Source organism: Aquila chrysaetos, chromosome 10 (assembly GCF_900496995.4).
Source record: "Aquila chrysaetos chrysaetos chromosome 10, bAquChr1.4, whole genome shotgun sequence".
Lineage (NCBI taxonomy): Eukaryota > Metazoa > Chordata > Aves > Accipitriformes > Accipitridae > Aquila > Aquila chrysaetos.
Window position 1 is genome coordinate 20,940,717 of NC_044013.1, and position 25,739 is coordinate 20,966,455.

Sequence of the window (25,739 nt, forward strand, 5' to 3'; positions counted from 1 at the left end):
GTTCATATGGTAGCTGCTCCCCTTCCTGAAACAGAAGAGTGCTCTGCATATTACACCTTTAGCACAAAACACTATCATTTGCAAGAGCTTCTGCTATGGTTTCAGACATAAGAGAAGAAAAACAAGTAACTCTAAGAAAAATAATCAACAGATAGGCAATATTAAAAAAATTATTTTCAGGTTAAATAAAAACAAAAATCCAAAAATGTATAATTATCCTATGCAACCTCCCATTTTTAGATTTTCCTGCACCTTTTACTCCCCTTGACATTAAGTCACTGGGTTTGCGGCTTTTTGCAATTTAGCCCTAAAATTCATAATATTACTTTAAAAGTAAAGCCTATGATACCAAAGTGAAAAACAAAACCAAATATAAAGTAACATCAAAATGTGTAAAAATACCTCAGGATTATGTCAAATATTCTGTTTCATCAATTTTAACAGCATATTTAATTCTCCTTAGAATAGTTAGTGCTGCACAAAAAAGAAAAGGAAAGCAACTTTGTACATGCTCTGCATCACAGCAGCTTCTTAGAATTACTTTGCCCATATGCTCCACGCAGTGAAGAAAAATGGACTAGAGACATGGGGCAAGGAAAAAAAAAAGTCTGCTACAGTATCGAGACTGCACTCATCGTTAAGAGTATGCTCCCGTAACAGAAGTCTGCAAATATACTAATCATAGATTTTAATATATTCACAAGTAATTCACAAGGAGAAGAGACAAAGATTAATAAGACAAAGATTTTTGGAAGCATAAAGTTATCCAGGGTAGGAAAGATGAGGACAAATTGCAAAGAGGTGTAGAAGGACATTGTGATATTAAGCAACTGCAGAACAGACAGGAGAAAACACTCATTGCAGAAAAGTGTGAAAGAGAATGCATATGAAGAACAAATTTAACATACACAATGACCATTTAAAAAACATTCTGTGGTCATAACTGACAGCTTTATGAAAAAAGCTCAGTGCTTAGTAATGGTGAAAAGCAAAAACAAGGCAGAAATTATGATGCAAGAACAAACAAAAGTATCACTGTGCCACTGTTTAATTCTGCACCAGAATACCTAAATAGACTACAGCCAATTAGCATGAAAAAAAGATACCGCTGAGGGGGAAGTATAACGGACACTGAAAAAATCATGACTGCCATTGTGACTGTTCACTGCCTCTTCCCATACAAGAGCTCGGCAGAACCAAACTGAACTAGCAGATGGTAGGGTTAAAACAAAAAAGAGGCAAAAAAGAGGCTTCACAGTAACATAGCTGAGGTGTGCAACTCTGCCACAAGATAGTACGGATACTGATACAGAATATCTATATAACTTTAAAATGCAACTAGAAGAGTTAATGGAAGGAAAGTCTACTGAAAATTATGAACTACAAAGACGCTGCTTTCAGGTTAGGAAATCCCTCAGATGCAAGTCACTGGAAGCTAGGAGAGCCCCTGTCACCATGGGCTTATTTTAACTATGCATAGGTATGTAGCATGTGAGACTGTATGATACCCAACATATATCATGATCTACAGATGACCCACATTCATTTGAATCAGCAGCTAAGGCCAAAAAGATACTACAGGACATCTTAAAGAGCACCAGACACATATATACACATATAGGGAACTGAACTAAGCTTGTTAAGTTTGCTCTGTTTTTATATTCTTTCCTCAGCTATTGGCCATAGTAAAAAAAAAAAAAAAAAAAAGTTACATGAACCAAAAGGACTGACCCAACTCATGTTCTGTTGTTGGGTTTTTTCCTATGAAAATTTTACTTCATACACTTTCTATGAAATATACACACTCAAGGAAATATTTATAGGGCCTATGCTTATCTGTTTCACAGACATTACAGTCCACAAGGTTAATACTATCTACCCAGCTACTCACCTGCCATGGCAGCCTCAGCTAGCACTTTCAGTACCTCTTTTTCCATCTCAGGACTGTTACAGATCTCTTCCCAGGTTCCTTTAAATCCTTTCTTTCGAGCTAGTTCTGCGAGCTCCTTTTGATTTGGCACAACAAATCCAATGACATAAGAATGGAAACTGAGAAGTATAATGTACTTTAGTATGAATTTTGTAAAGTTAACAAGTCTTCAAAAGTAACATTTCAAGTTGGGGGGTTTGTACTTCATACAGAGATATTGCTCTTAACAGTTGGCTTTTGTTCACCTGATAATCTTTCTGAAACAGTACACAAATTACCTTTGCCTGCTTAAAAATAAGTAGAAAGAGAAGCTACTTACCTTACAGCAACTGGATTGCTTCAAGGTGTGCTGTCCATATGCATATTCCACTGTGTCTCATGCTCAAAGCTTTGGGGAAGCAGTACCCATACGATGTCAATGCGCCCTGCCTCTCCTCATGTTTTGCATCCCGGTATGAAGACTGGTGTGCGGCTTCCCTACCTCAGTTTCCTCTCAACTGCAGAATCCAGTTACTGTAGAGGAGTAGAGGACTGCAGTGAAGAGGGGTTGGAGAGCAGGTTGTGGAATGAGCATATGCACAACACATCTCAAAGAACGCCTGCTTCTGTAAGGGAAGTGACTTCTCTTTCTCTTTCAAGTGATTGTCCATACGCTCACTCTACCGTTGGCAATCTTTGTCTGCTCCTGATATGCCTAGAACATACGAAGCTGTGATCTTAAAGTCTTTGGAAAACACTGAAGCACAACTTGCCCTGGAACAGGTATTCAGGACTTTTCAGATGGTGTAAAGTTCAGTGAAAATGTGAACAGAACCTCACATAGCAACTCTCCACATTTTAACAAAGCAGATCACAGAATCAGAGAGCTGAAAGCAATCTCAGAAGATGAACTAATTCATTCACCTGCCTTGAAGCACAGTCAACTACACGTAACAGAAGTTTGTCTAACCCATTCTTAAACATCAGACAAACACTAATGTCCATGCTTCATTATTCTTAGCATTGGTAAGCTGTTCCTGATGGCTATTCCTGACTCTTCCTCTCTGCAGTTTACAGGGGTTTTATTTTCATACAGCCAATAGTCAGATGTTCCTCTCCTTCCCACAGAAGCCATTTATTCATTCACAGACTGTTACTTTTTTTTTTTCTCCTTCTCACCTTTCTAGCCATCCTTCCTTTCTTAAGTTTCTTTAGGAATTTAAGCAATGCCATTTCCTCCTAAGTCATGCATAACAGATCTCTTCCCAGACATTCCCATTTTTCTCCTGGAGGTCCACCTTTTCTGAAGCGTTGCATGTCAAACTCAGACCCTTTAATGCTTGGTAGAGCAAAAAGATCATTGTGCATCTTGTAGGCTGTACGTCTGATTATGCCATATTATTTACCTTCTTCTAACACTTGAAGAAGGTGCAACAACTTGCACTTGTTGACTCATGTCAGCTCCTATAAAACTGCAATCAGCTGGTGGTCCTCATCCTGTATTTTTGCAGTTTATTTAGGGGCAAGTATAACTTACGTTTCCCCCTCTTTAAACCGGCTGCTGTTTTCAAGCAAATGTCCATCTAGTCAAGCTTGCTCTGAATTCTAATCCTGTCCTCCACTGTATTTTTGGTCCTGACCCACCTTAACCGTCTACAGATTTATTAAAACTTCTTAAAACTCTCTTTCACCAGATAGATCATTAATGCAAAATACAGAACCTTAACCCCAGTATGGAGATTACTTTAGCTTATCCTTTAAGGTCTCCAGGATAATTTTAAAATACTAACTCTAAATACCCTTTCGGTTACTGTACATTGCAATTTTCTCCTTTGTTACTGGTATGAATTATAATGGGCATATTACAGCAGCTGTGAAGATTGCACAAAAGTCCATTACAAACACAGGCTTCCCTGGTATCATCTGTTGACAAGCTTTGCCTGTTGGCTGACTCAAAACTGTTCTCATTTTTCTCTTACTAAGACTGTACTTACAGAAAGACTTCAGATTAGCCTCAGTATCACTTACTGCTTGCATCTCACCTTCTGTCTTTGTCTCTCTCTGATTTCCCACCCACACGCACTCGTGCTATACTCTGTACTGAACCTTTGTAACTTCGTCTAGGGTCTATTCTGTAATGTGTATGTATTACATATGAAGGCATCCAGGACACAAAGGACTCTGGCACTTTCATCCCTGGTTCCTGTAGTCTTTTGACATGCTGAAGGTCATGTCCAGCAATACCATCAGTGTCTCCAGGGATAAACAGCATATAGAAGTAATCAGTTGGCTGGGTAAGCCTCAGACTTTTGGTTCATTTAAAATTCAGCCTCTTGAGTAGAAGCATACTTCCTCTGGACAAACAGGTTCGTCCAACTATGCTTTTTCCTGGAAAGAGCACCTTGGAGCTCACAGCTCCTGGAATGTGTAGCTAAGTTAAATCTTCGCTTGTTGCAGTACAAATGCTAAAGCACTGTTTGCTGTGAGAAGTACCCTGAAGACTACATCATCTCTCTGGAGCAGCTACTTGCCTCTCCACTACTGTTTCTTCTGCAGATCTTTTGAATTTGCTAGCATCTTCAGTCTTGGAGGTCATAACAACAGCATGAAGGAAGAAATTTTCAGAATTTGGTCCTCAGGACCGCCTTAGTCATCTCCTCCATGCAAAGAGATTTTGCCGAAACATCTCTCCTACACTAGGCATCCTCATTCCCTTGCTGTGCTTGAGGTCCTACCCAAGTACTGCACTTGGACCTATGGTAACAGACATACACAGTGGCACTACATATCAATATCACAATTTCTTTTCTGCAAAGTCTGGTTCTTATCAGCTCTCCTTGAGCTTCTCCTGAGAACTCCCTTGGTTTTTTTGCCATGTTCGCTCATTCCTCAGGTAACTGAAGTACTCATTTTCCTGATGTGATGCTTGAGACCCACTGAACACGTCTTGGATGGGTGAAGTGCTGATAAAGCAGCAGGAGTCTCCTCTGAAGGAGCTCTAATCACAATTCCTTTCAGCAAACATTTTATTCCTTATATCACTGTTTTGTCTGAAGTGGTCAATTAATACAGCTTTTGAAGCAGCGATATCATGCAAACACTTTTGATTCCCTACTACCATGTTCAGAGGATCTTTGCACCCCAAGATCTAAGGTCAAATCAGATTTGTAGAAGACTGCCCTCCTTGTCCTTTGGCATGTGGGAGATAGAACAGCTACAAATGAAGGACTCTTACATACGAGATCACCCAGGCAAAGTATAAGAAGAGACAGGATATAAGAGAGGTCATAGGCACTGCTAACGAAAAGTCTCCGAGCTTACACTGCTGAGTGTGAGTATATACTCACAATGAAACGTACATATGGACAACCATTCAGAGAATCTGTATTACAAGGCTCCTTATGCCAAATTACACACATGAAAGTATTAAGAAGAAATACAGCAGCAGCAGAAAAACCCAATCTGGAATGTACTTGGACTCTGTTTGTAAATTACCTTTAAAAATTGCTCATAGGTTTTCCTATTTTTAAGTAATAGACAAGACACAGACTACCAGAGTCAACTGCTTGTCTGGCAAGTGCATTTTAGCCTCCAATATTATGTTGACCTGGCAAAACTAACACAAAATTTGACAGTACAATTCCAACAGTGAACTTCAATCCTAGAACAGCAGCAATCACCATCTATAGGAACCTCTTCCTCCACAGACTGCAGACAGTGCTCACAACACGCACATAACCTCAGGCAGTCAAAGCAAGCAAACGTGAGACTCACCCAACAGGTCAAAACCATAAATAAAGCTTAATATAATGAAGTTTTCTCAGCAGTGGCATGCCCAATGTGTGTTAGCCTATTGATCCAAAATTGTCAAAACTGAAGTTACAGGATGACTACCATTAGTTAACACAAAATACACCACAGAGAACCAGGTGAACAAACCAAAAGTTAATTTTCTATTTATTACCACCGAGCAATTCTCTGGTATGCTTGTCCTGGCCTCTTTCAATCAAAGCTATCAAGTGGGGCTTTTGTGGCCATACTGGAAATCAGAGTATTTCTGATCACTCAGAAGCTCCAAAATGACTTTCCAAACATCAAAATGATGACAGGAAACAAAGACCACCTGAAGTATATTTATACCTGTAAGTCTATATTATGCACAGGTAGGAAATTCTAGAAATAGAAACTTAAGACATGTTTGAGCCCTTATATGCCTAATTCAGTAGTACATGTAGAAAGCAAACAGAAAGGACATTTGATTATCATTTATTAATTGTGTGTTTGCATAGTATTTACAGAGGGTTTTCTCTCAAGCTTCAAGGCTTCTGCTGGTGTACTGCAGGGGTTAAAGAAAAGTATTTTTGATGCACAAGACAGCTTCTGGGTCTACTTCTGTTGGTGGTTTTTTCCCCCGCCTCGCTCTGAAGTACAACAGTACTCCATCTGAAGAACAGATCACAGCTAAATACAGCAAGGAACAAGGTGTCCTAGGGCTTCTATAGGTAATAATCTCTAAAGTGCTTGAGTGATGTCTATTATGAATGCAGTCAGAGCTTAGCTGCTTTTCAGATTGGGGAAAAGGGAATGAGAGAGACTCATTCTTGGCATTTTCCAACGAATGATGAAAAAAGGGAAAGGAAAAATAAGAACATAGATTTCAGGTGTTTTAGTTTTGATAGAGAAAGGTATTCCATTGTATTATAAGCAAACTCCTTTTTCAACTGGTTTAAAAAATTCCACACATTAAGTGGCAGAAAATTTTGCTTACTGATTCAGTGGGACAAAGAATACAGCAATAACAAAGTATCAGCTGCCTCTTACCTGCTTGCATACACACAAATATTATCTACCAGTGGAAGATTCTTTAGAGCTGCTTCTACTTTGCCAAGAGAAACATATTCTCCTGCCTGGAGTTTTACAAGATCTTTTTTACGATCTATTGAGGAAAAAAGGAATTAAACGTTAATTACAGAACACAAAACTTTAGACACTGATTTTTACTTTTCTGAAACGTATGTATAAATGCCAAAAGGTAAGCTGACTCACGTTTGGTGAATGTACCAGAAACATTTAATATCGGGTTTCCAGACTTCGCGTTTTATCAATCTGTGCCTCACTTAAACATGAGGCATGTTACAATTGAAACATTGAACATGTTTCAATCCCGTGCATGTTCTGCCTTTAGAACAGCATCTCATATATGAGTCCACTGGCATGAGAATGAAAGACAACTAGGATTGTGCAAAAGCCAGTGTTTGGCTAGAAGCACACATTTTTGCACTGTCTGGTCCAGACGCTTAAGGCAGGAAATGCAGCATTTGGTGACATTTTGTTATTTATTCCCAGGCTAAATCCATATTTAAAGAGCAACTGTCCATCTGTTATTTGAAACACAACAATAGGAACCAAAAATTAAGCCCAAATTACTTGAGTTTATTGTACATAGCCCAAAGAAGGCAAAAGTAACTTACAGGACCTTACCCACCTAGCTCTGATGGCAGCCAGGAGTACCCCTCCTTTGCTATATACCTTCATGCTGCTTTGTGCAACCAGGCAAGGTAGTTTTGTAGCTGTCTGACCAGTTTGACCAGTACAAGGCAGCTGCCATGGGACCCAAGATCCTTCTCATATAATAAACCAAATAAGCTTAGTTTTCAGGATTAAAGAGCACTCTGAATAACCCACTGATTTCGAGAGACACCTGGTAGTTTATAGGGCACCTATTCTTGTGCCTACAGGTGTCAAAGAATTATGACCCTATCACAGACTTACATGTAACACCTTTACCTTAGTATATTTTTCCTCTAGTTCCTTTATGATAAAGGAACTTATTATAAAAAATGGCAAGATTAAGAAAAGGCTTATTTAATTCCTAAGCACATATTATCAAAAGAGCCCTTTCACTGAATCAAGTTCCACACTTAGAAAATTATAAAACCTAGGGCAGCTAATCTAGCCCAATTAGCCTGTTTTTAACTCTCTAATTACTACCCAGTCTCACTAACAGAGTGGAGTCAATGTTAAGACTGTTTTAAAAGGAAGCAATTGTTTTAAAAATCAGCTTTTAAAACAAAATCAAGTTTACATTAACATATCAGAATTTCACTGGGATACATGGTAGGGCTTTAGACTGCATGCTGAGATATGGAGATTTTGGGGGCGTTAATTACAGTATTTAGCAGCCCTGACAAATGTATATATATGTTCACCTGAATTTATTAACTCACCAATAATTTTTAGACATCCATCTTGATGAAATTCTCCAATGTCTCCAGTATGGAGCCACCTCTGCCCATTCTCGTCGACAGTGAAATCTTTTTTGGTTCGTACTTCATTTTTGTAGTAGCCCACAGTCACATTTTGCCCTCCAATAAGAACTTCACCTCTAGGATATGGTTTATCAGTGTTGTAATATCCACCTAAAAGTATGGTTTTTATTATGTTAAAAAGAATAAAAATATATTCCAAAGCAAAAAAACCTATTGTTTTTACTATTTAAATACAAAACTAAACACGTTAGTAAGTCCTTAGCCAAAGTTACCACTTGCCTGAACAGTTCAGTAAGAGAAGAGGTGGTTCCAATTCTTTTCAGCATATAAACAGCTATTTAATACGTGTTTACAAACAGTGAAATTCACACATGGGCAGAGGGCAAATGCCATCTCTATGCAATCTTTCTGCCAGCACTAACATGCTCTATCAGTTTCATACAGGCTCGAATCATAAAAAAGATAAATTTTGCTTCATATTTTAGGAAAGAAAAAAACTATAAGGTCTCACATTATCCCAAAACACCCTTAAGTATTATGTATTTCTACTCTACAATACATAAAAGCCTACAGTGAAAGGAAATCACCTAAATACATTTCAAACTTCATTAAATCTATTTTATATAGCACCCATTAAGCTTCCATTTCATATGCCAATTTTTAATGATTTTAATAATAATAATATGAACACTATTTTAAAATAATTTCTTAATGGCAAGAGAAGGTGCCACGCATACACTTCAGCTGATGTCTCCTGAATCCAGCACCTTTGAGACACAACATACAAGACCTGCACCCCGTACTGCAAGAATACTGATCTAAATCAGAAAGAGGTACAATGCTGTATACATTTACACAATATGCATATACAATTACAGTGACTGGAATAAAAGAAATAGTATAGCCAAAGAGAGTCATGATACAACCTAGTCAAAATGCCACTCACATTGACAGCTTCTGTCTAGGTATTTGTAAGTTTAAAAAGCGCTGAGGAATTTATTTTACATTTTTTCTCTCCCAAGATCAAACTTTTCTAGGTAAAAGTGGCATTTAAAATTTAAAAAGCCAAGAAATAGTCTTCTAATTACTACTACTGAGCAAAGCCCAATAGAAAAATAGCTACATAAAAGTTCTTACAAACACACTATAATTTAATCACATACAGAAATTCTCACCTTCTTCCCAGTTCAACAACTTGATTTCACAACAGACCAAAGGTGCTCCCACTCTCCCTGTAGTGTAGTCCCAAACTAGAATTTAAAAAAGAGCATTTTTCAGAAAAAAATTTTACCAAAACTGATTAGAAAAATCTTTGTTGTCATGCATCTTATTTAGGGAAAATTAACTGCTACTTATTTCTGAACTTTAATTCACAGAACAGAACTTTCAAGAAAACCAATGGATCTATCAAGGTAATGCAGATAAAATCCTTATCCTGCAAAGTCAATAGATGTCTGTATTTACAGGTACCTCCAGTCATATCAACACAGCTTTGATAATAACTTGTCCATGCGGATCACGCTTCACAAGTGGCACAAGAACTTATAGTAGCGTTTGCTGGACTCTGAAATAAGTAGCAATATTTCGTAACAATTCAGGGATTCTGTATTTTGATTCACTTTCCTAAAGTCTCAGTCCCAAACACTCCTGCATCTGGACACCTTTCCAAAAGAGCATCACTGGAGACTAGATCATTTGTATTACAGTTCCACTATTTATTTTTTTTCCCAAGCTACCGAAGAAGCCACTTCCAAAGACCTCTTGGAATAAAAAAGCACACCACAGCAGTTTGTGGATCACCGAAGAATGTAATACATATTCTACAATCATAATCTAGCAATGAACCTTAGATACTACTCATATGACTCCCAGGTAGATCACACCATTGCCAAAAAATAGCAGCTCTGACTGTTTCTGCCACCACTGAATATGAGTGAAATGTCAGGACTAAAAGGCAACTGAAACCATTAAGTTCTGTTATATGAAATTAAACTCTGGTGCAGGCTTTTGCATTCCATTTTTTATTTTCCTAACATCTCAAAATACTCACCAAAATTAGAAATAATTTATTCCATTCAACCAGTAAGTGCAATGATGCCAAGATCCCATTCACACTATTACAGGTTTCTCCAACACAAATGAGAACATTCATTTTATAATGTAGGTCACCAGCTTTAGCACAATGTGTCAAAATTAGTACTCCTACTGTTTTATACATTTATGATTACAAGTAATCCCCAGGATTCACCAGTTATGTTTGGTAGCATACACCAAATAAATATACTGTCAAAGATGATACAGGCACAGCGCTCAGCACGGATCACAGCACTCAGTGGGATGCACTGACACCAACCTTCCGTGATTGTTCCAGCTCCAGCTGATTCAGTTAGTCCATACCCCTGTCCTACAGGGCAACAGAAACAAATGTTCATAAACCGCTGAGTTGCTGCAGAGAGTGGAGCTCCTCCACAAAGCAGGATGCGAATTTTTCCACCTAGCAGCATTCGTACTTTCCGGAAAATAAGGCTAAAATGCAAAGATAAGAGTATGTATTTGTTGTGTAAAAACAAAACAAGAGAGTACCTAATGTCGTATCTGAACTGAAAGTTTCCACCATCTTCAAATAAACTTTTATGGCATTCAAGGAAAACTTCAAAGAAGCACATTCAAGTTTTAAAAAAAACACAGGCACAAATTTCTAAGCTGTTTCCACATTCTAATTTGAAAACGAGTTAAATATTTTGAGAAGGTAGATTTAGTAAGACAGTAAAGTTCTGCAATTTTCCCTTCAAAAATAATTTAAATAAGCTGTATAAATTTTGCAATTATATTATCCTTTAGTCTCACTAAAGTTGGGAGCTGGACTCAATGATCCTTATGGGTTCCTTCCAACTTGAGATATTCTATGATTCACTTCTGTGAAAATGTGAAGTCTACAGTTATCTATAGGAATGGACTTCCCATCTTACCCAAGAATTGTATACATCCATTATTAAAGTCCTGATGAAAATAATGCAATGAATATAAATGTCCAGTCAGTTTTGAGTTATATAACACTCACTTTAACTATACCAGGAAATATTTAAAACCATCACACAAACTACTGAATTGTTGTTTCAATTTACACTTAATTACAGACTTGTTCATGTTCAAATTGTCAACATTAAAACAAAGAAAAGCACAAAAAAAATCAGATACTGCTCACGTGGTAAGACTTCGATAAGCATTTTTTTGGTGCCATTAAAAATAAAATTAAAATTACCTATCGCAGAGCGGGGTAGTGTAACCTTTGGAAATCTGTTCCATTTTGTAGTTGTAGGCCAAAATAAACAGATTCCGCTGGAAACTAGTCATTTCATTCACTTTATTCATGACATTTTTATAGATCCGATCCATAATTTCCTAGTTACATAGAAAGATTAACTTTAACTCAAAGAAACAGAAATCCTAAATTCAGTGCAACAAAAAGGAAATATCTAGACATTCCAGTATGTTTCTGATGACAACCCACTCCCAGGCTGCTTCCTCTTCCATTGCTAAGAGATAGCAAGATGTTCACAGAGACAAGGAAAGCAAACATCTGAGCAGGAGTACTAGTTAATCCCAAGCTACCTGCTGCCAACTATCTTTATTCCATTCATTTACTATGCCATTTTAATTCATCATCTATTGTTTATCAATCTAATACCCATAGCTATTTAAACTTTGAAAATTGTTGACACTCGTATGATGAATGTTTACCCCTAACGCACAAATAAATACCAAAAATACTATTTTAAGCTAGCTTAACCTCAAAGGTTCTACCTTTTTAATTTAAATGATCATTGAATTAATTTTGTTGTTAAAAATTTGAATTCTGAATTACATTTTTAAAATAATTTTTAAAATTATTTATCCTTCAGTTACTTACCGGGACAGCTGCCATTAGGGTTGGCTTAAGTGTAGTAACATCACCTTTGCTTCCTTTCTTTATTTTAGAGGACTAAAGTGAAGAAAAGTTTACTAGCAGACACATTCAAGATTTTTAACATGAGAAAAAAAATGACATAGCACATCTTTCAAACAATCATTTTCATTTAAATTATATTTTAACAATTAAAACTATTCCAGAGTACCAGTCATAACCACTAACCCCGTTTCATGAATTGTAGAAAGGAAGATTTGTTGTAATATTTTTTAAGAAGTATTACAAAGATCTGATATGAGTATTTTTTTCTTTCTTTTTTTTTTTTTTTTTTTTAACCACAAGGGCTTACATCTACAACATACCTGGTCAGCTAATGTCTGAGGCGAAGAATAACCAATGCGGCATCCATGAGACAGACACACAAGTTCAGCACTCAGCTCCAGAACATGGGCAAGAGGCAAATAGCCAATATAGATGTCTTTTTCCCTGTAAAGAATTTTTAAAAGAATGGTTTATGTTGTACCATTAGAGTCCTCAGATGAGTCATTAAGCTAAATTTACACAGAGCTTACTGCAGAACTAGAGAGAGTGGAAAAACACCTTTGAGCTTGAGAACATATTTCAAATAATACAGGGTTTGTTTCAAAAGTTGCATACTACATACTGTAGGTTTAAGGCATGAACAAAGTGTGATGTTTACTCATCCCAAGACAATTAACTGTGTGTTATGGTTGCAAAGGCAACTCTGTGGACAAGATTAAAAACTGCACCAAACAGAAAGAAACCACAGAATTTAACACTAACCAAAGGAAGTACTGCTTAGGGAAGCTTTCAACCACTCTAGTGCAAGGCGGCCTCACAGGCTTTTGTGTCCCGGTCTTGCCCACATACAGAAGACGAGAGAACAAACAGCACATGAAGTAGTCATGTCATTTAATGTAGTACTGGAAGATGCTCAGACATCAGTGCATAGTATGATGTGTCACAGACAAAGCAATATAAAACAGTTAATATTTTACATGGTAATTCATCTAAAATTACATGCAACTACATGACTTTTTTATTTGCTAGTAAGTAACCGTTGGTACGTACCCCAGATTTGGAATCCTCTCAGCCATTCCAGTTATCCCAGCAATTATGTTGCAATGGGAGATCATAACTCCTTTGGGAACTCCTGTGGATCCACTTGTGTACATGATCACCGCGATATCCGAGGGCACAGGCCTGGCCTGCTGTTTGTTTCCTGTAATTTGTTTTGAAAAAAGAACATATAACGTGTGGAGGGCCTATCAGACTGGGAGATCTGATACACTGACACATTTCAGCAGTCATTCCAATGTAACACCACATGACTGTTGCTATTGCTTTTGGTTAAAAAGACTGTGGTCAAGCTTAAGTGCCTCCACAAAGAGTAGAAACTTCTTTGTATTAGCTGAGCAATACTTTGAGTGATTGTCCTAGTTTACCACGACAACACTTTTTCTATTATGTTTCCCATATTACTGCAGAGGAGAGAAAAATTGGCAGAACTTTGCCTTCTCCAAAATACCACTGAGCTTCAAATCCTTAGGAAGGTACGCTGCACTGGTCCCAGGCTGCCGCAGGCTCAACCCTCATTTGCAAAGCTACTTTCTCATGCACTCCCTGGCCAGGGGAAACAACACACTGCCTCATTTGCAACACCTGCAGCAAGGCACTGCTGACCCAACATGAGGTCCAATTTCTATAAATATTTAAAGGAAGTTCAATAGCTTTAATAGTATTAAAGTGGTTTTTAAATACTTGCACTGAGAGCAAGAAAATACAAAAACAATTGTGTTTATTCAGAGGAAAAACTGCATAATGCACAATACATGCAGGACAACATACACACTGAATGAGAAGAGTGAAAGCGTATTTAATAATTTCCCACTCACTGAATCCTGTCCATCCTGCACAATGAACAACACAGAGGAAAAAAAACATAAGCAGCAGCTCATGTACTTAATATAACATTAATTGAACATGCTTGACCATAAACAATTCATTGTAGTATTCCACAATTTATGAATGGTTAACTTAACAAAGATAGTGTTCCTTTATTATAGTGTATAGTATGTGATATTTAAAAGATTGAAGAAAGAAGGATTAGACACCTTTTTACACAGCACATAGTAACAAACCTCAAGGAGCTAATGAATTATAGCCATAATTTCTTCTGCCGGTGTTGTCTGAAACAGTTTTAATAGTACGTAAAACTGGTACATCAAAAAGGGAAAACCATCTTTTAAAGAAACTGAGAGGTCACGATGTTGGGAGCAAACCTGCCATTCCCCTGAACATCAACAGCAGATGCATTAAGCACCCCGCCACTCCTAAAACAAAATTCAATCCAACATTCATGTGCCTTCAGTGGTTAAAAGATTCTGAAAACACAAAGAATAAGAACAGAAAAAAGCAACTACTGAATATAATTAAATCTTAAGATACTAGGTTTAGCAGCTCTTTAGAGCCAAGAATAAAGATTTGTTATGGTAATAGTTAAAATTAAAACACCTTCTGAAGTTCTGAGTTCTAATTCTAAAAATGTTACATAGATTGGAAACAGAGTTCAAGAAATTTACATAGCAGATTGATACTTTCAGAAATGCAATAAAAGTGATGAAGTTCTATCAGATTTAAATGGCTATTTTACATTTTGCTATTTCTGAATTTAACAAAACTTAATGGTAGCAAATTACTGATCTCTTTTGCTGTAAAACACATGACAATTCTCCCTGCGTGCTCTGAATAACCTGGTTTTAATATGTCTCATCATAAGAATGCTTTCTAAGTTTCTCTATCTTGGCCTAAACACTTATCCTAAAATTATTCTTCAGCATGTGACACTTGTTTGTGGAAAAGACAGTTTTTATTAAAAGCTTTTTACTCTGCTGAAAAACAAAACAAACAAAAACCCACACCCCAAAATCCAACCACAACCAAACCAAAAACCCCACAGATTTTATTCAAAGAAAAAGCAGATGATAAAAGGTTAATCACTGGATAATTTTTTTTTGAGATCTGCAATTTCCCGAAGTTTGCCTAACAGGGTCAAAGTAGGACAACAAATTAGATGATCCAAAAGAAAGAAGGGAGAACCTACCAGTATCTGCCTTGGCCCCCATAGCTTGCACAGAAGCCATAGTGTGAACAATGACACCCTTGGGAAACTCTGACCACGTTGTTGGTTTTCCATCAACTGTAATAATATGTCGCAGAAGTGGAACTTGAGAAACAATTTCCTGTGGAAATGAACATGTGTTCAGAAATCAAACATGACGTTTGTGCTGACAAGAAAAAAAGAATAAAATAAAAACTATTTACTGTATACATTCAAAAAAGAATTGACATAAAATACCTGAAGATTTAAAATATCAGAGGATAAACTTGTCTAGCTCAGCTGAAAAGCTTGAAACTTTCCACATTAGAAAATTAAATCAGTCCTGCAATTCTAACTTACAAGTCCAAATACTTTTTCAACCATTTACTGATCTGGGTCTTATTTCAAGAAAAGCCCACAAATAAGACTGCAACAATCAGTAGAGATAATTGACTTTCCACTCTCATAGAACACAGAGAAACTGGTAACACTGAGCTCACAGTAATTCTTATGTTGCTCCTTGATTACTATGCCATTTAAAATAAGGAGCAGCTAGCAAAAACACAGAAAATTATTAGTCAGGCACTAGTTAAGCATTTCAATCAAAATGTGAGTTCGAAAACATTTTTCAGTGTTCTAGCGGAAGAGATGATTATCTCTAACAGAAGAAATTCATCCTCTTACTGCAAGCTGAAATAAATGTGCATTGTATACATACTGTCATTCTAGTAACTTAGAAAAAAAAAAAAAAGGTTTGGAAAATTCTAATTCAAAATTCAGCAATAGTGCAGTCTTCCATTAAAACAATTCCCTTATTGAAAGGTCTTGTTTCCCCAAAACACATGATGATGAAACTCATGCAGATTAGTTGTTCCACTTGTGTATTCAACCTGGGTCAGTACATCAAAAAAGTTTTTTGACTGTTCTAATGTTTAATAAGCTTTCTCCTGCACTGGAAAACAGCTGTAACTCTTCGAGCACCCATCTTTAGATTTAAGAGCCATTCTCTGCTGGGAAAACGTCCAACAATAAATCAGGAGGATGATCACATTTAGCTATTCACATATAGTTTATACATTTTTCTGTTCTTCCCATTTGCTTCAACTGTTAAATTTACAGGTACTAAATCCATCCAGAAGCTATAGCAGTTTCTTGTAAAGGTGTTGCTGCAGGCAGCACTACAGCTCTTCAATAGGGCAAATTACTCATCCTATTCTCCAGAGTCATTGAGAAGCTTAAATCCCACTGAAGGCTAACTAACGGGGTTTTTTGTACATGAAGACAGATACATAAATCCTATCTCTAGAAGAAGTGTCTGTCCTATAGAAAGGCAATAAATCATTGTTCCATACAATCGAACTAGGCCTTTTAACAATAATGAACAGATACAATGCAAAGAGATAGACAAAGAACAGTTTTCTGACCTTCAATTTTGTTTGCATCAATTCTTTACTAGTAATGATGGTGGTCACCTCCGTTTCATTTAGTCCATGTACTATTGCTGGGCCTCCCAGAGTAGCATACAGAGTAACAACTGAAACAGAAAATAGGAAAAAAAAAAAGGTGAATCTCTATGTTACACTTTCAAGTATAGTTTACAATAAAGGGCTGAGATTAACCTATTCTAAGTTAGGCAACACAGTAAAAATATTTGTCAACTAATATAAAGCGGTATAGTTTTGTGGTTTAGAAAATACATACTATATGGATTTAAATACAGCATAATTTTCAGTTACTCCCAGAAGGAATAAAGAACAACCATCGTCTACGTGACTGTTTACTATTTTTCAGGGTCTAACTAGAGGTACCAAAACCACATTACTCTATGTAATTCTCTTCTAGATATACTCTCATACCTTCATGGCTTTTACCATTTTAAAAGTAGGCTTTTGTTCTCAGTTTAATACACTGTTTAACAGTCCTCTTGTACACAGGAAAGAAACAGCTTTCATTTACCTGACTTCTCTTTTCAGAATTCACATGCTCTCTTACTAGCCTTTTACAACTGACTGCTAATAAGACATTATAACATTGTAATACCTGTCATTAGCAGATTAGTTCTCACACAGTAATAAATCTGTGACTATCACATTCTCCCATCTATTTAAAACAACATGATAAAGGTTTAATCATCACAATCATTAGACATTGAACTGACATCATGAGAATACAGAATAGCAAGGAAAAAAAAATATTTAGGAAATTGACTATTAGAAACACTGTTTCCTGGATTTAAGGATACCTCATTAGTGATAAGAGTGTTAAACTGCAATTATTTCATATTAACAATTTTAAAATCATATTTAATTTCCTGCCATTTTTAAGAGAACTGAATGAGAAAAGACAAGAAGAGTCCGGGGAAGAAAAAAGCAACTCAAAAAGGAAGAGCGGTGTTGCTCTCAAAAAAAAATACTAATTTCCTCTTTTCCAAGCAGAATGCTGAACAGGAACATCTCAAAAAAGTTGCAAGGTCAATCAACAGAACCATTAATAATTACAAGATCAGCGCTGGAAGTTTTGTCATGCTAGGTATCTGAATTGCTTTTGTATTTTAGTCTGGATTTAGCTGAATATTTAAACAACATAATCATTAAAACAAGATAAGCCATTGTATGTTAGAGCTGTAGCTATACTACGTTCACTGCGGGGGGGGGGAATCAAACTCTGTTGTATTCTAACATTTGAAGTACAGGGAGTTACTAACCCAGTGCAGCATACTAAGGAAGAACTCCAAAGCAGTTTTCTTACACAGAAAAGTAAATAGTTGACCTCTACTTATTTTTTCCTTCTTAAAACAGTCCATCATAGTTCAGAACTGTTGCAGGGCAAATGCACATGCACTGTGTTTTCTTTAATTTGGTGGGAGCAAAGTCCAGAAGAGTCCCTCTACTAGTTCCCACGAGCTCTCTCTACTTACTGCAGTGACCCCTGTTACATAAACATCTAGCAGAAATTCAGTTTCCCCAAGCCAACAAGCACAACCAACATGACACACCGCCCGGAAAGAAAAGTATAATCTCTGAAATAACCATTTATGTAGTTAATTACTCATCTACAAATAAGTATGTCAAGGACAACTTACAGCTATATGACAAAGAGAAAGAGAGATATACCATTTATATTACAGTGTACTGATGTCATGGAGAAAAAAAAAACCTGAGCAATGACTCTGATCTGTGAAATTCTCACTTCTCCACATTGACACCTAAAACTTTTTCGGGCAAATCTGAAAGTTTAGGTAATTGTTCTTCTCTCCTTGTTCTCTTGACAACATACCGAGAGGGGATTATCTTTTGTGTTCATCTTTACATATGCAATTGTACAAGCAAGTCTTTGATATCTGAACTTCTGCTAGGAATACTGCTCTAGGAGGCTGACAAAAAGAAAGGTCTCAACACCACTAAATTTGCCAGCTAATATAAAAGAACAAAGCTTTGCCCTAAAGAAACAAACAGAACTTTTGCCATTTATTTCAATGTAAGTAAAATGTTATCAGCGTCCACCATACATCAAACATAAAAAGCAAAATATACCTTTAAAGGCTTCAGCCAAATCAATTCTGACAAAACCACTGCTGCTCAAGCTTCAGGAAGGCATGATTGAAAAATGAAACATAACCTTTCCTATTTATTTCACTATTTGCTTATACACTCAGATGTTTTATCTGCCCACACTGGTGAAGAGCTCTTCACAGAGATGAAGAGGAGATATTTTGGAAGAAAATCTGTTTTCATGTTAGTACTTTTTTTTTCCATTTTTGAACTAGCAATCCCACTCTACCTCCTGCAAATACAAGACTTAAATAGCTTCAAACAATGTAAAATGTACAATCAAGTATTTCTAATCATAAAACCACTTGTTTGTGCAAATAGTCCATAACAAAAATTACTTTCCCCATTTTAATTCTGTGGTACAAAAGGCATTATCTCTAACACTACATATGAAGCAGACGAACCTGCTCTCCTGACATCAGTTCTGAGCACATACCATCAGATTTAAAACATTTCACATTCGGAAAGAATGTCACAACACTACCACAGCAGTTAGCTGTTGTGAAACTTGTAAACTGAAAAATGCTAATATAAGTAATTTAGCAATGTCTTGCCACACTACTTCAACATCATCTGAATTTTATAATTCATTCAGCAAACCGACCATGAATACTGCATGATAATATCATCATCTGCCAACACACAAATCAGCCAAGTTCACATAAGATGACATACAGCTTAGATGCTAAATACCACGTCAGACAGTGTGCTGAAGCATGTCTCAATAAGGGAATTTAAAACATTAATCCAACAAAATCAAAACCACATGCATACCATTCTGCACACAACATCCATCCGCTATCTCAGATATTTTCTTTCCTCAAATGACAAAATCTTCCTAGGATTTGTAAGTGTACTTCACTTCCAAAGAAAAAGTGATTGATACAAGCCTTTGCATTTTATTCCCAGGATAGTCACTAGGAATCTAACAGATCCCAGAAGTGATAAAAGAACTGACACAGTGTACTATGAGACATATAGTTTAAAAGCAACAGAGGCATCTCATCCGAGAACAGCCTGCGCAGATGTCTGCTCTGGTAGGCAAGTCAGCAGCACTCACTGAAGAAAGGACCAAAAAAATCACTGAATTTAGGCTGGAAGGCACTTGGGAAGATCACCTGCACAAACCAGTTCATTACAGCAGAGTGCTCAGGGCCACAGCCAGTCCAGTTTTAAGTATCTCCAAGGATGGAGATTTCACCGTTGTAGGCTCCTGTTCTGGTATTTAACCACCCTCACAATGAAGAAGTTTGTCCTAGTATCTAATCAAATTTTCCTGTGTTTCAACTTGTGCCTGTTGCCTCCAGTCTTATCAAAGCACACCTTTGAGCAGAGTCTGGCTTCACCTTCTCTGTATGCTCCCATTAGATAGTTTTAGACAGCAACAAGATCTCAACTCACTCGTCTTAATGCTGAACAGACCCTGCTCTGTCAGCCTCTCCTCATATGTCACGTTCTCCAACGCCTTCATCAGCATCTTGGCAGCCCTCCACTGGACTCACTCCAGTATGTCAATGTCTTTTTTTCCTACTGGGAAGACCCAAACTGGACACAGAACTCTAGATGCGGCCTCACCAGCGTCCAGAAGGAGGAGAAGGTTCACTTCCCTGGACCTACCTGCTACACTCATGCTACTACCACCCAGGATGCTGCTGGCCTTCACTGGAAGGCAGCATGGCATACTCATTGTCCATGAGGACCCCCCAGGTCATTTTCTGCAAAGCTGCTCCCTATCCAGTTGTCCCCCAGCCTATCCTGGTGCATGCAGTATTCCAGCACACAGAGCAACTTGTAACTGCCTTCTTTGAACTCCATGAGGTTCCAGACAGCCCACTTTTCCAGCTGACGGGCCCCTCTGTACATCAGCCCTGCCCTGCAGTGTACCGGCTGCTGCCCCCAGCTTGCTACAGGCTGAGACCTCCTGTGTTTGCACTCTGTCCTATCATCCAGGCCTTCAATAAAGACATTAAACAGTATTGGACTCAATCCCCAAGGGCTGGCAACTAACTTCGTCCTACTGACCACAATCCTTTCAGCCAATGGTCCAATTAATTTTTCCATCCACCTTATCATCTACTTATCCAGTCTTTATTTGAATAGTTTGGCTGTACAGGTCCTACAGGAGAATGTCAAAGGCTTTGCTGAAGTCACAGTATACAACATGCACTCTCTCCTCGTCTGCAAAGCCAGTTATCACACAAGGCAAGCAGGCTGATTTTGAAATGGTATGGGCTAGGGCAGTACATCGTGTAACCAACTCCACCCTTAAAACTGAGAGAATAATACAGCGTAAGGGTATACACAAAATAACCACACAGCCCTGCAGTAAAGACTTACTTAAATGAAAACTGCTACATACTCATGAATGTATGGCTTCTCAAACTGAAACAGACTCATGCTTTGAGCAGAGAGAGACCATTTAAGATACAATTTTGTTAGGCTTGCTTCCAGAATCTGAAAAAAAAGCCTAAATGATATACATCTTTAGTGTAGGTAGGTAGTAAATCAGGAATCTCTGCACATCTGGCTTTTACAGGCCATCTCTTATCAAAGAAGGGTAAATGTGGCATGGGAGAGAAGAGGCCAAACCCTGTGAGGAACAGCAGCTTCTAGAGTGCCCTGTGGGAAAATGAGAGATGTCCCCCTGAGAACATCACAGAACCCAGCCAGGCTGGGCTTACAGTTAGGTGAATGACATACTAAGGAGTGATGATGAAGCAGACATTTGAAAACAATTCCTATACCAAGCTGAGCTCAGCACTCAATAGGTTTCTCACCAAGAAAAACAGGCATAGAGCTCCTGCACATATCCTTGTGCCTAGGCTCAGACTAGGTTAGGCTATAGAGCAGATTTTCCACCGTGGCAGAGATGTACCTTGAACACAGTTGCTGCCCTCTACATGACTCGAGTGAAAGGGGAGCAGACTTGGCTTTGCATCTGCTTCTGCCCTGTGCTGTGAAGTGAAGCTGTGCAAGGACACCTCCAGCCAGTCTGTCCTGTTCTGCCACTCCTCAAAGGCACCTCCAGCACAGCCTGCAACTGCCCAGTGTACACAACCTACCAAGAAAGCACCTTCTCCTCCTTGAGCAGACTCAGCTCTGCCCCAGCACACTTCGTGATCTCCACAATAAAACAGCAGAAGACTACAGGATAAGTAACTAGAAGTTACAGAATCGGACTGTCACCAGACGGAAGAGCCCAAAAACCACTTCTCTTATGGTCACTCCATGAGAAAATGAGGAGTATCATCCAGGTTGGAGAACCTCGTATCAGTCCGCTGACAGGGTTAAGGATCCAGTTAGTGTAGGATTAAAACAGATACTACGAATGAGACTGACTTCAAATAGCTCACCAAAACTAAACACAATCTTAAGGTTTCTGAAGTAATAACTAGGACTCAACAAGCTTGTCCTTGAGCACAATCTCAAATCAGCACTTGGGTTAAATTAGGATGTATTAAATGACTGCAATAGACTATGAGAAAGTCAAGAGGCAGAGAGAAGAAAGAAAAATATAAAAATATAAAAACTGTATCAGCCTAGCCTAAGGCTTGAGTTAAGGAATGACTTACAGTTTACTAAGCAAGTTTTTAATTTGAAAGAGCTCCCCAAAATAAGGTCAGGACTTACTCGCTCCTTTTCACTTTTTAGAGATAACAATACAATAAACTCTAACCAAAATCAAAATTGAAGAACTGACAAAATATCCAGTTAAAACAAAACTTACAGGCACAGATAAAGGTTTGACGTCAGCTCCTGAAACTGAGTCAATGAATTCACATATGTGATTTTTGTTTGTTTTTAGAAACTTGGGAATCTGTACTGATTTGAGATTAAAAGAAAATAAACCTCTCTCAAATTCACTGAGCAAGCTATACTTACTGAAACCATACCCCATCTGCAAACAGATACAGCTTTCTCTATTCAATAAAGCAAAACACTACAAAGTGCACAGTCTCTACATTATGCAGTATTTTTTACTTGTAATTTTAGATGTTCTATATAAACTCTATATAAAGTTTTCTTAGTATTTAAAGTGAAGTAAGAAAAAGGTTTATTTTCAGATTGTGTTGCAAGATCCAAAGACATAAAAATTTTAGGAAAGACGCATACTTACGCTGGTAGTTGCACATAAAGCAGGCCTGTGCTGCAATCATCCACTCAGCTCTAGTCTCACAAAAGATAGCAATGTTAGTCTTTGGTTGCTGACCCAATACTGCTAAGCCATTTCCAAAATTAACAGCTTTAATGTATACATCTTCATATGAAAGCCAGGTGTACTTGCCAAGGATGACCTAATAAGAATAATAAACTCAATTTAGAAAACGAAAATCCTTAACACATCCTACTACATCTTCATCCACATGAAGAAACTCCAGATGTTTGAAGGAATATTTACTTGAATTGTAACAGCGGTTTACTCAAGATAATGAGTAATATTCTTGCCAAAAACTACAGGGACTGTGGAAGTTCCAACACAAATACTGCAATATCTCCATGCATGTTATCACCTCAGTTTCTATTTTCACATTAGGAAAGCATTCCCACCATATTTCATAGCTTCAGAAGCCCTCTGAAAGGCTGTGGTTATCGGACCCGTATGCCTTTAGTTTTTACAAAGGTTTGTTTTATTTTAAGTGAAGGGTGACAAGCACTAGCTAGTACAATACATTCACTATATTTGCCTTCTTGGATATTTGGGCTACAAGTCTCCTACACAAATATGATATTTAGGTGTTCATTCTTATTTAAAGGAAACAAAACCAAAAAAATAGAAAAACGAGTCCAGAAAGCAGTGTATCAATGGCTCCTCCGTCAGAAATTGTGAAATCCCTTTCCCTTTGTTTGTTCCGAAACAAATGTCAGGGGGAAAGAGGAGTAATCTTTTTGTCCTTTTTTTTACTGTTAAACAAAGGTGGGACAGAAGACTAGACTGGAAATTACTGGCAAATCTTAGTACTGAAACGTCATGTGGAAAACATTAAGCAATCTCACTTTTCTTCTATATGGGAAAGCTGATGCACAGTAAAATTGGATTTGAATTTACAGGTCACTATCTATCATAGATTTCTATGTGCACATTTGCAGTACTATTTTCTCACTGAGTAATAGGATATTTCTTTGAGGATATCCTAGATATTTTCATATACAGAAGTAGTATGAAGATGTTTTACACTGAAAATCCAGACTCTAAATTATTATATCTTACCCTTCTAGTTATACAAGCACCTTGACAATTTTGAAACATACAATTTTTATTAGTCAAGTATTTCAGACATTTTCTTTGACTACATAGCATTAGTAATAAATGCAAGCAAACACTAAAAAAGAAAAAAGCTAGAAAAGCAAACCTCTTCCTCCCCCATTCTGTTTTCCACATTTCATTTATCAACTTTAACTAAATTTCAAACTTGTGGGCTGTAAAATCTAACAACTTTTTGGCATGTAACTACATGTCTAATGAGTCTGTATTTCCACATCCACTACTTTAATAAAATGAATTTTAAAATCTCTCTCAACCTCTAATAGAAAAATAAAATCCAATAGATTTCTTTTATCAAAACACTTCTACAAACTACTGCAGTTTACTGTTGGGTAACTGAGTTATACCCACTACAGCCTTGCTGCACATTGCTCATTAACCTACTTGTTTAGCAGGACAAACCTTTCTTAACTGAGGACAGGTATATGTGCAGCTGCTTGGAAATTTCATGAATGTTTCATGAGAAAATACCATTTAAAAAAACAAAAAAACAATACTTGCCAACAATAGCAATAGTTAGCAATTTCACCAGAAAATAAACATTTCTCACACAACTAACTGCTCAGGTTTTCCTGTTTTATTCACAGAAACTCAGCTTCATTGGCAAACAGGCTTTTTCAGAGCCAAAAACCTTACTGGAGAAGAAAGGTCACATTGAATTTCTCTGCTGTAACTGGTGAGAGAATCACAGCAGAATTGCTGCCCGACCACATTTGCAGCACCACAAGGCAGAGGGCTCACACCACTACCAGCGCTCGCAGCTACAGCCCCCCAAGGAGAAAGACCTGGGAGTTCCTTTCGGTTTCAACACACCAAGATATTTCTGGTGTGGAAAACTTTTACTGCTTCCAAAGAAAACATTGCACCTCTTCCTGTCCATCCAAATTTCAGTAATTTGGAATTTTAATTCCAATTTGGGACATTTTATTTTTCCCCCAAACTGAGTATTTTTGGCAGACTTGGAAATACGCGACAAGCTCATCAGTTGAAATCAATTTATAGCAGTGAATCTGGCAACACCCTTTCCACCATTATACTCTACCTGCAGCATGGCCTCAAGGATACTGCTCTCAAACAATTAGGCCAAGAAATACAAGCAGATTCTTGCTACTGTTTCTGGTAAGTTTGCCAACCCATAAATGAACAGGTTTTGGTAATCTCCACCATGCACTACACAACTCACTAAAGTTGGAATAATAAATCATTAAAGGGTCAAAAATGGATCTTTCTGAATAACACTTGTGATTCTGCTTTTTTTCCCTTTTTTAAATTCTCTTAAATAATTTATCCTCATTGCTTAAACACGTTTGATATAAAGTAGTGAAAGAAGGCCTTATGGGTCCTCCCTTTGTTAAAAGGTTAGAAAATTCACAGAAAGGAAGTATAACACTGTTAGTTATAGTTATTTTTCTATATCTAGATATATAGTTATATTTCTGAAGAACACTGACGTGTGAAAACAGATGAGAAGACCTTTTTCAATGCAGCTGTTTTGAGTTTTACTTTTCCTACTGTCTTCAATATATTTAAATTCCCATGTTCCCTTCCTCCCCATGCCCAGTGTTTCTTCTCTATTCCTACAACATATTAACATACTGCCCCATCCGTATGTCCCTTTCTTCTGCATTTCCCTATATGCTGCTTTTGCAGGACACATAGCAGGTTATGGTTTCTCTCATCCTTCCTTATATTTAAGTGTGTCTCCAAACCCATCTCCCT

General features: G+C 37.4%; 1 protein-coding gene across 4 annotated transcripts in view; it reads right to left on the minus strand.

The window, feature by feature from the left end:
- The window catches only part of ACSL3 (acyl-CoA synthetase long chain family member 3), a 55,063-nt gene that overhangs the window by 4,716 nt on the left and 24,608 nt on the right, over positions 1–25,739 (minus strand). For 2 of the 4 annotated variants that reach the window (XM_030027739.2, XM_030027738.2), the window contains 12 exons: positions 22,875–23,052; positions 16,631–16,740; positions 15,210–15,348; positions 13,178–13,328; positions 12,448–12,571; positions 12,089–12,160; positions 11,441–11,580; positions 10,532–10,704; positions 9,354–9,428; positions 8,137–8,328; positions 6,731–6,845; positions 1,892–2,049 (listed from right to left, as the gene is read on the minus strand). In XM_030027739.2, the coding sequence (XP_029883599.1) occupies positions 1,892–2,049; positions 6,731–6,845; positions 8,137–8,328; positions 9,354–9,428; positions 10,532–10,704; positions 11,441–11,580; positions 12,089–12,160; positions 12,448–12,571; positions 13,178–13,328; positions 15,210–15,348; positions 16,631–16,740; positions 22,875–23,052 (1,627 nt within the window). Of the gene's footprint in view, positions 1–1,891; positions 2,050–2,249; positions 2,444–2,466; positions 2,625–6,730; positions 6,846–8,136; positions 8,329–9,353; positions 9,429–10,531; positions 10,705–11,440; positions 11,581–12,088; positions 12,161–12,447; positions 12,572–13,177; positions 13,329–15,209; positions 15,349–16,630; positions 16,741–22,874; positions 23,053–25,739 lie in introns of those variants that run through there. The other 2 variants (XR_003925339.2, XM_030027740.2) reach the window with 2 other exon arrangements.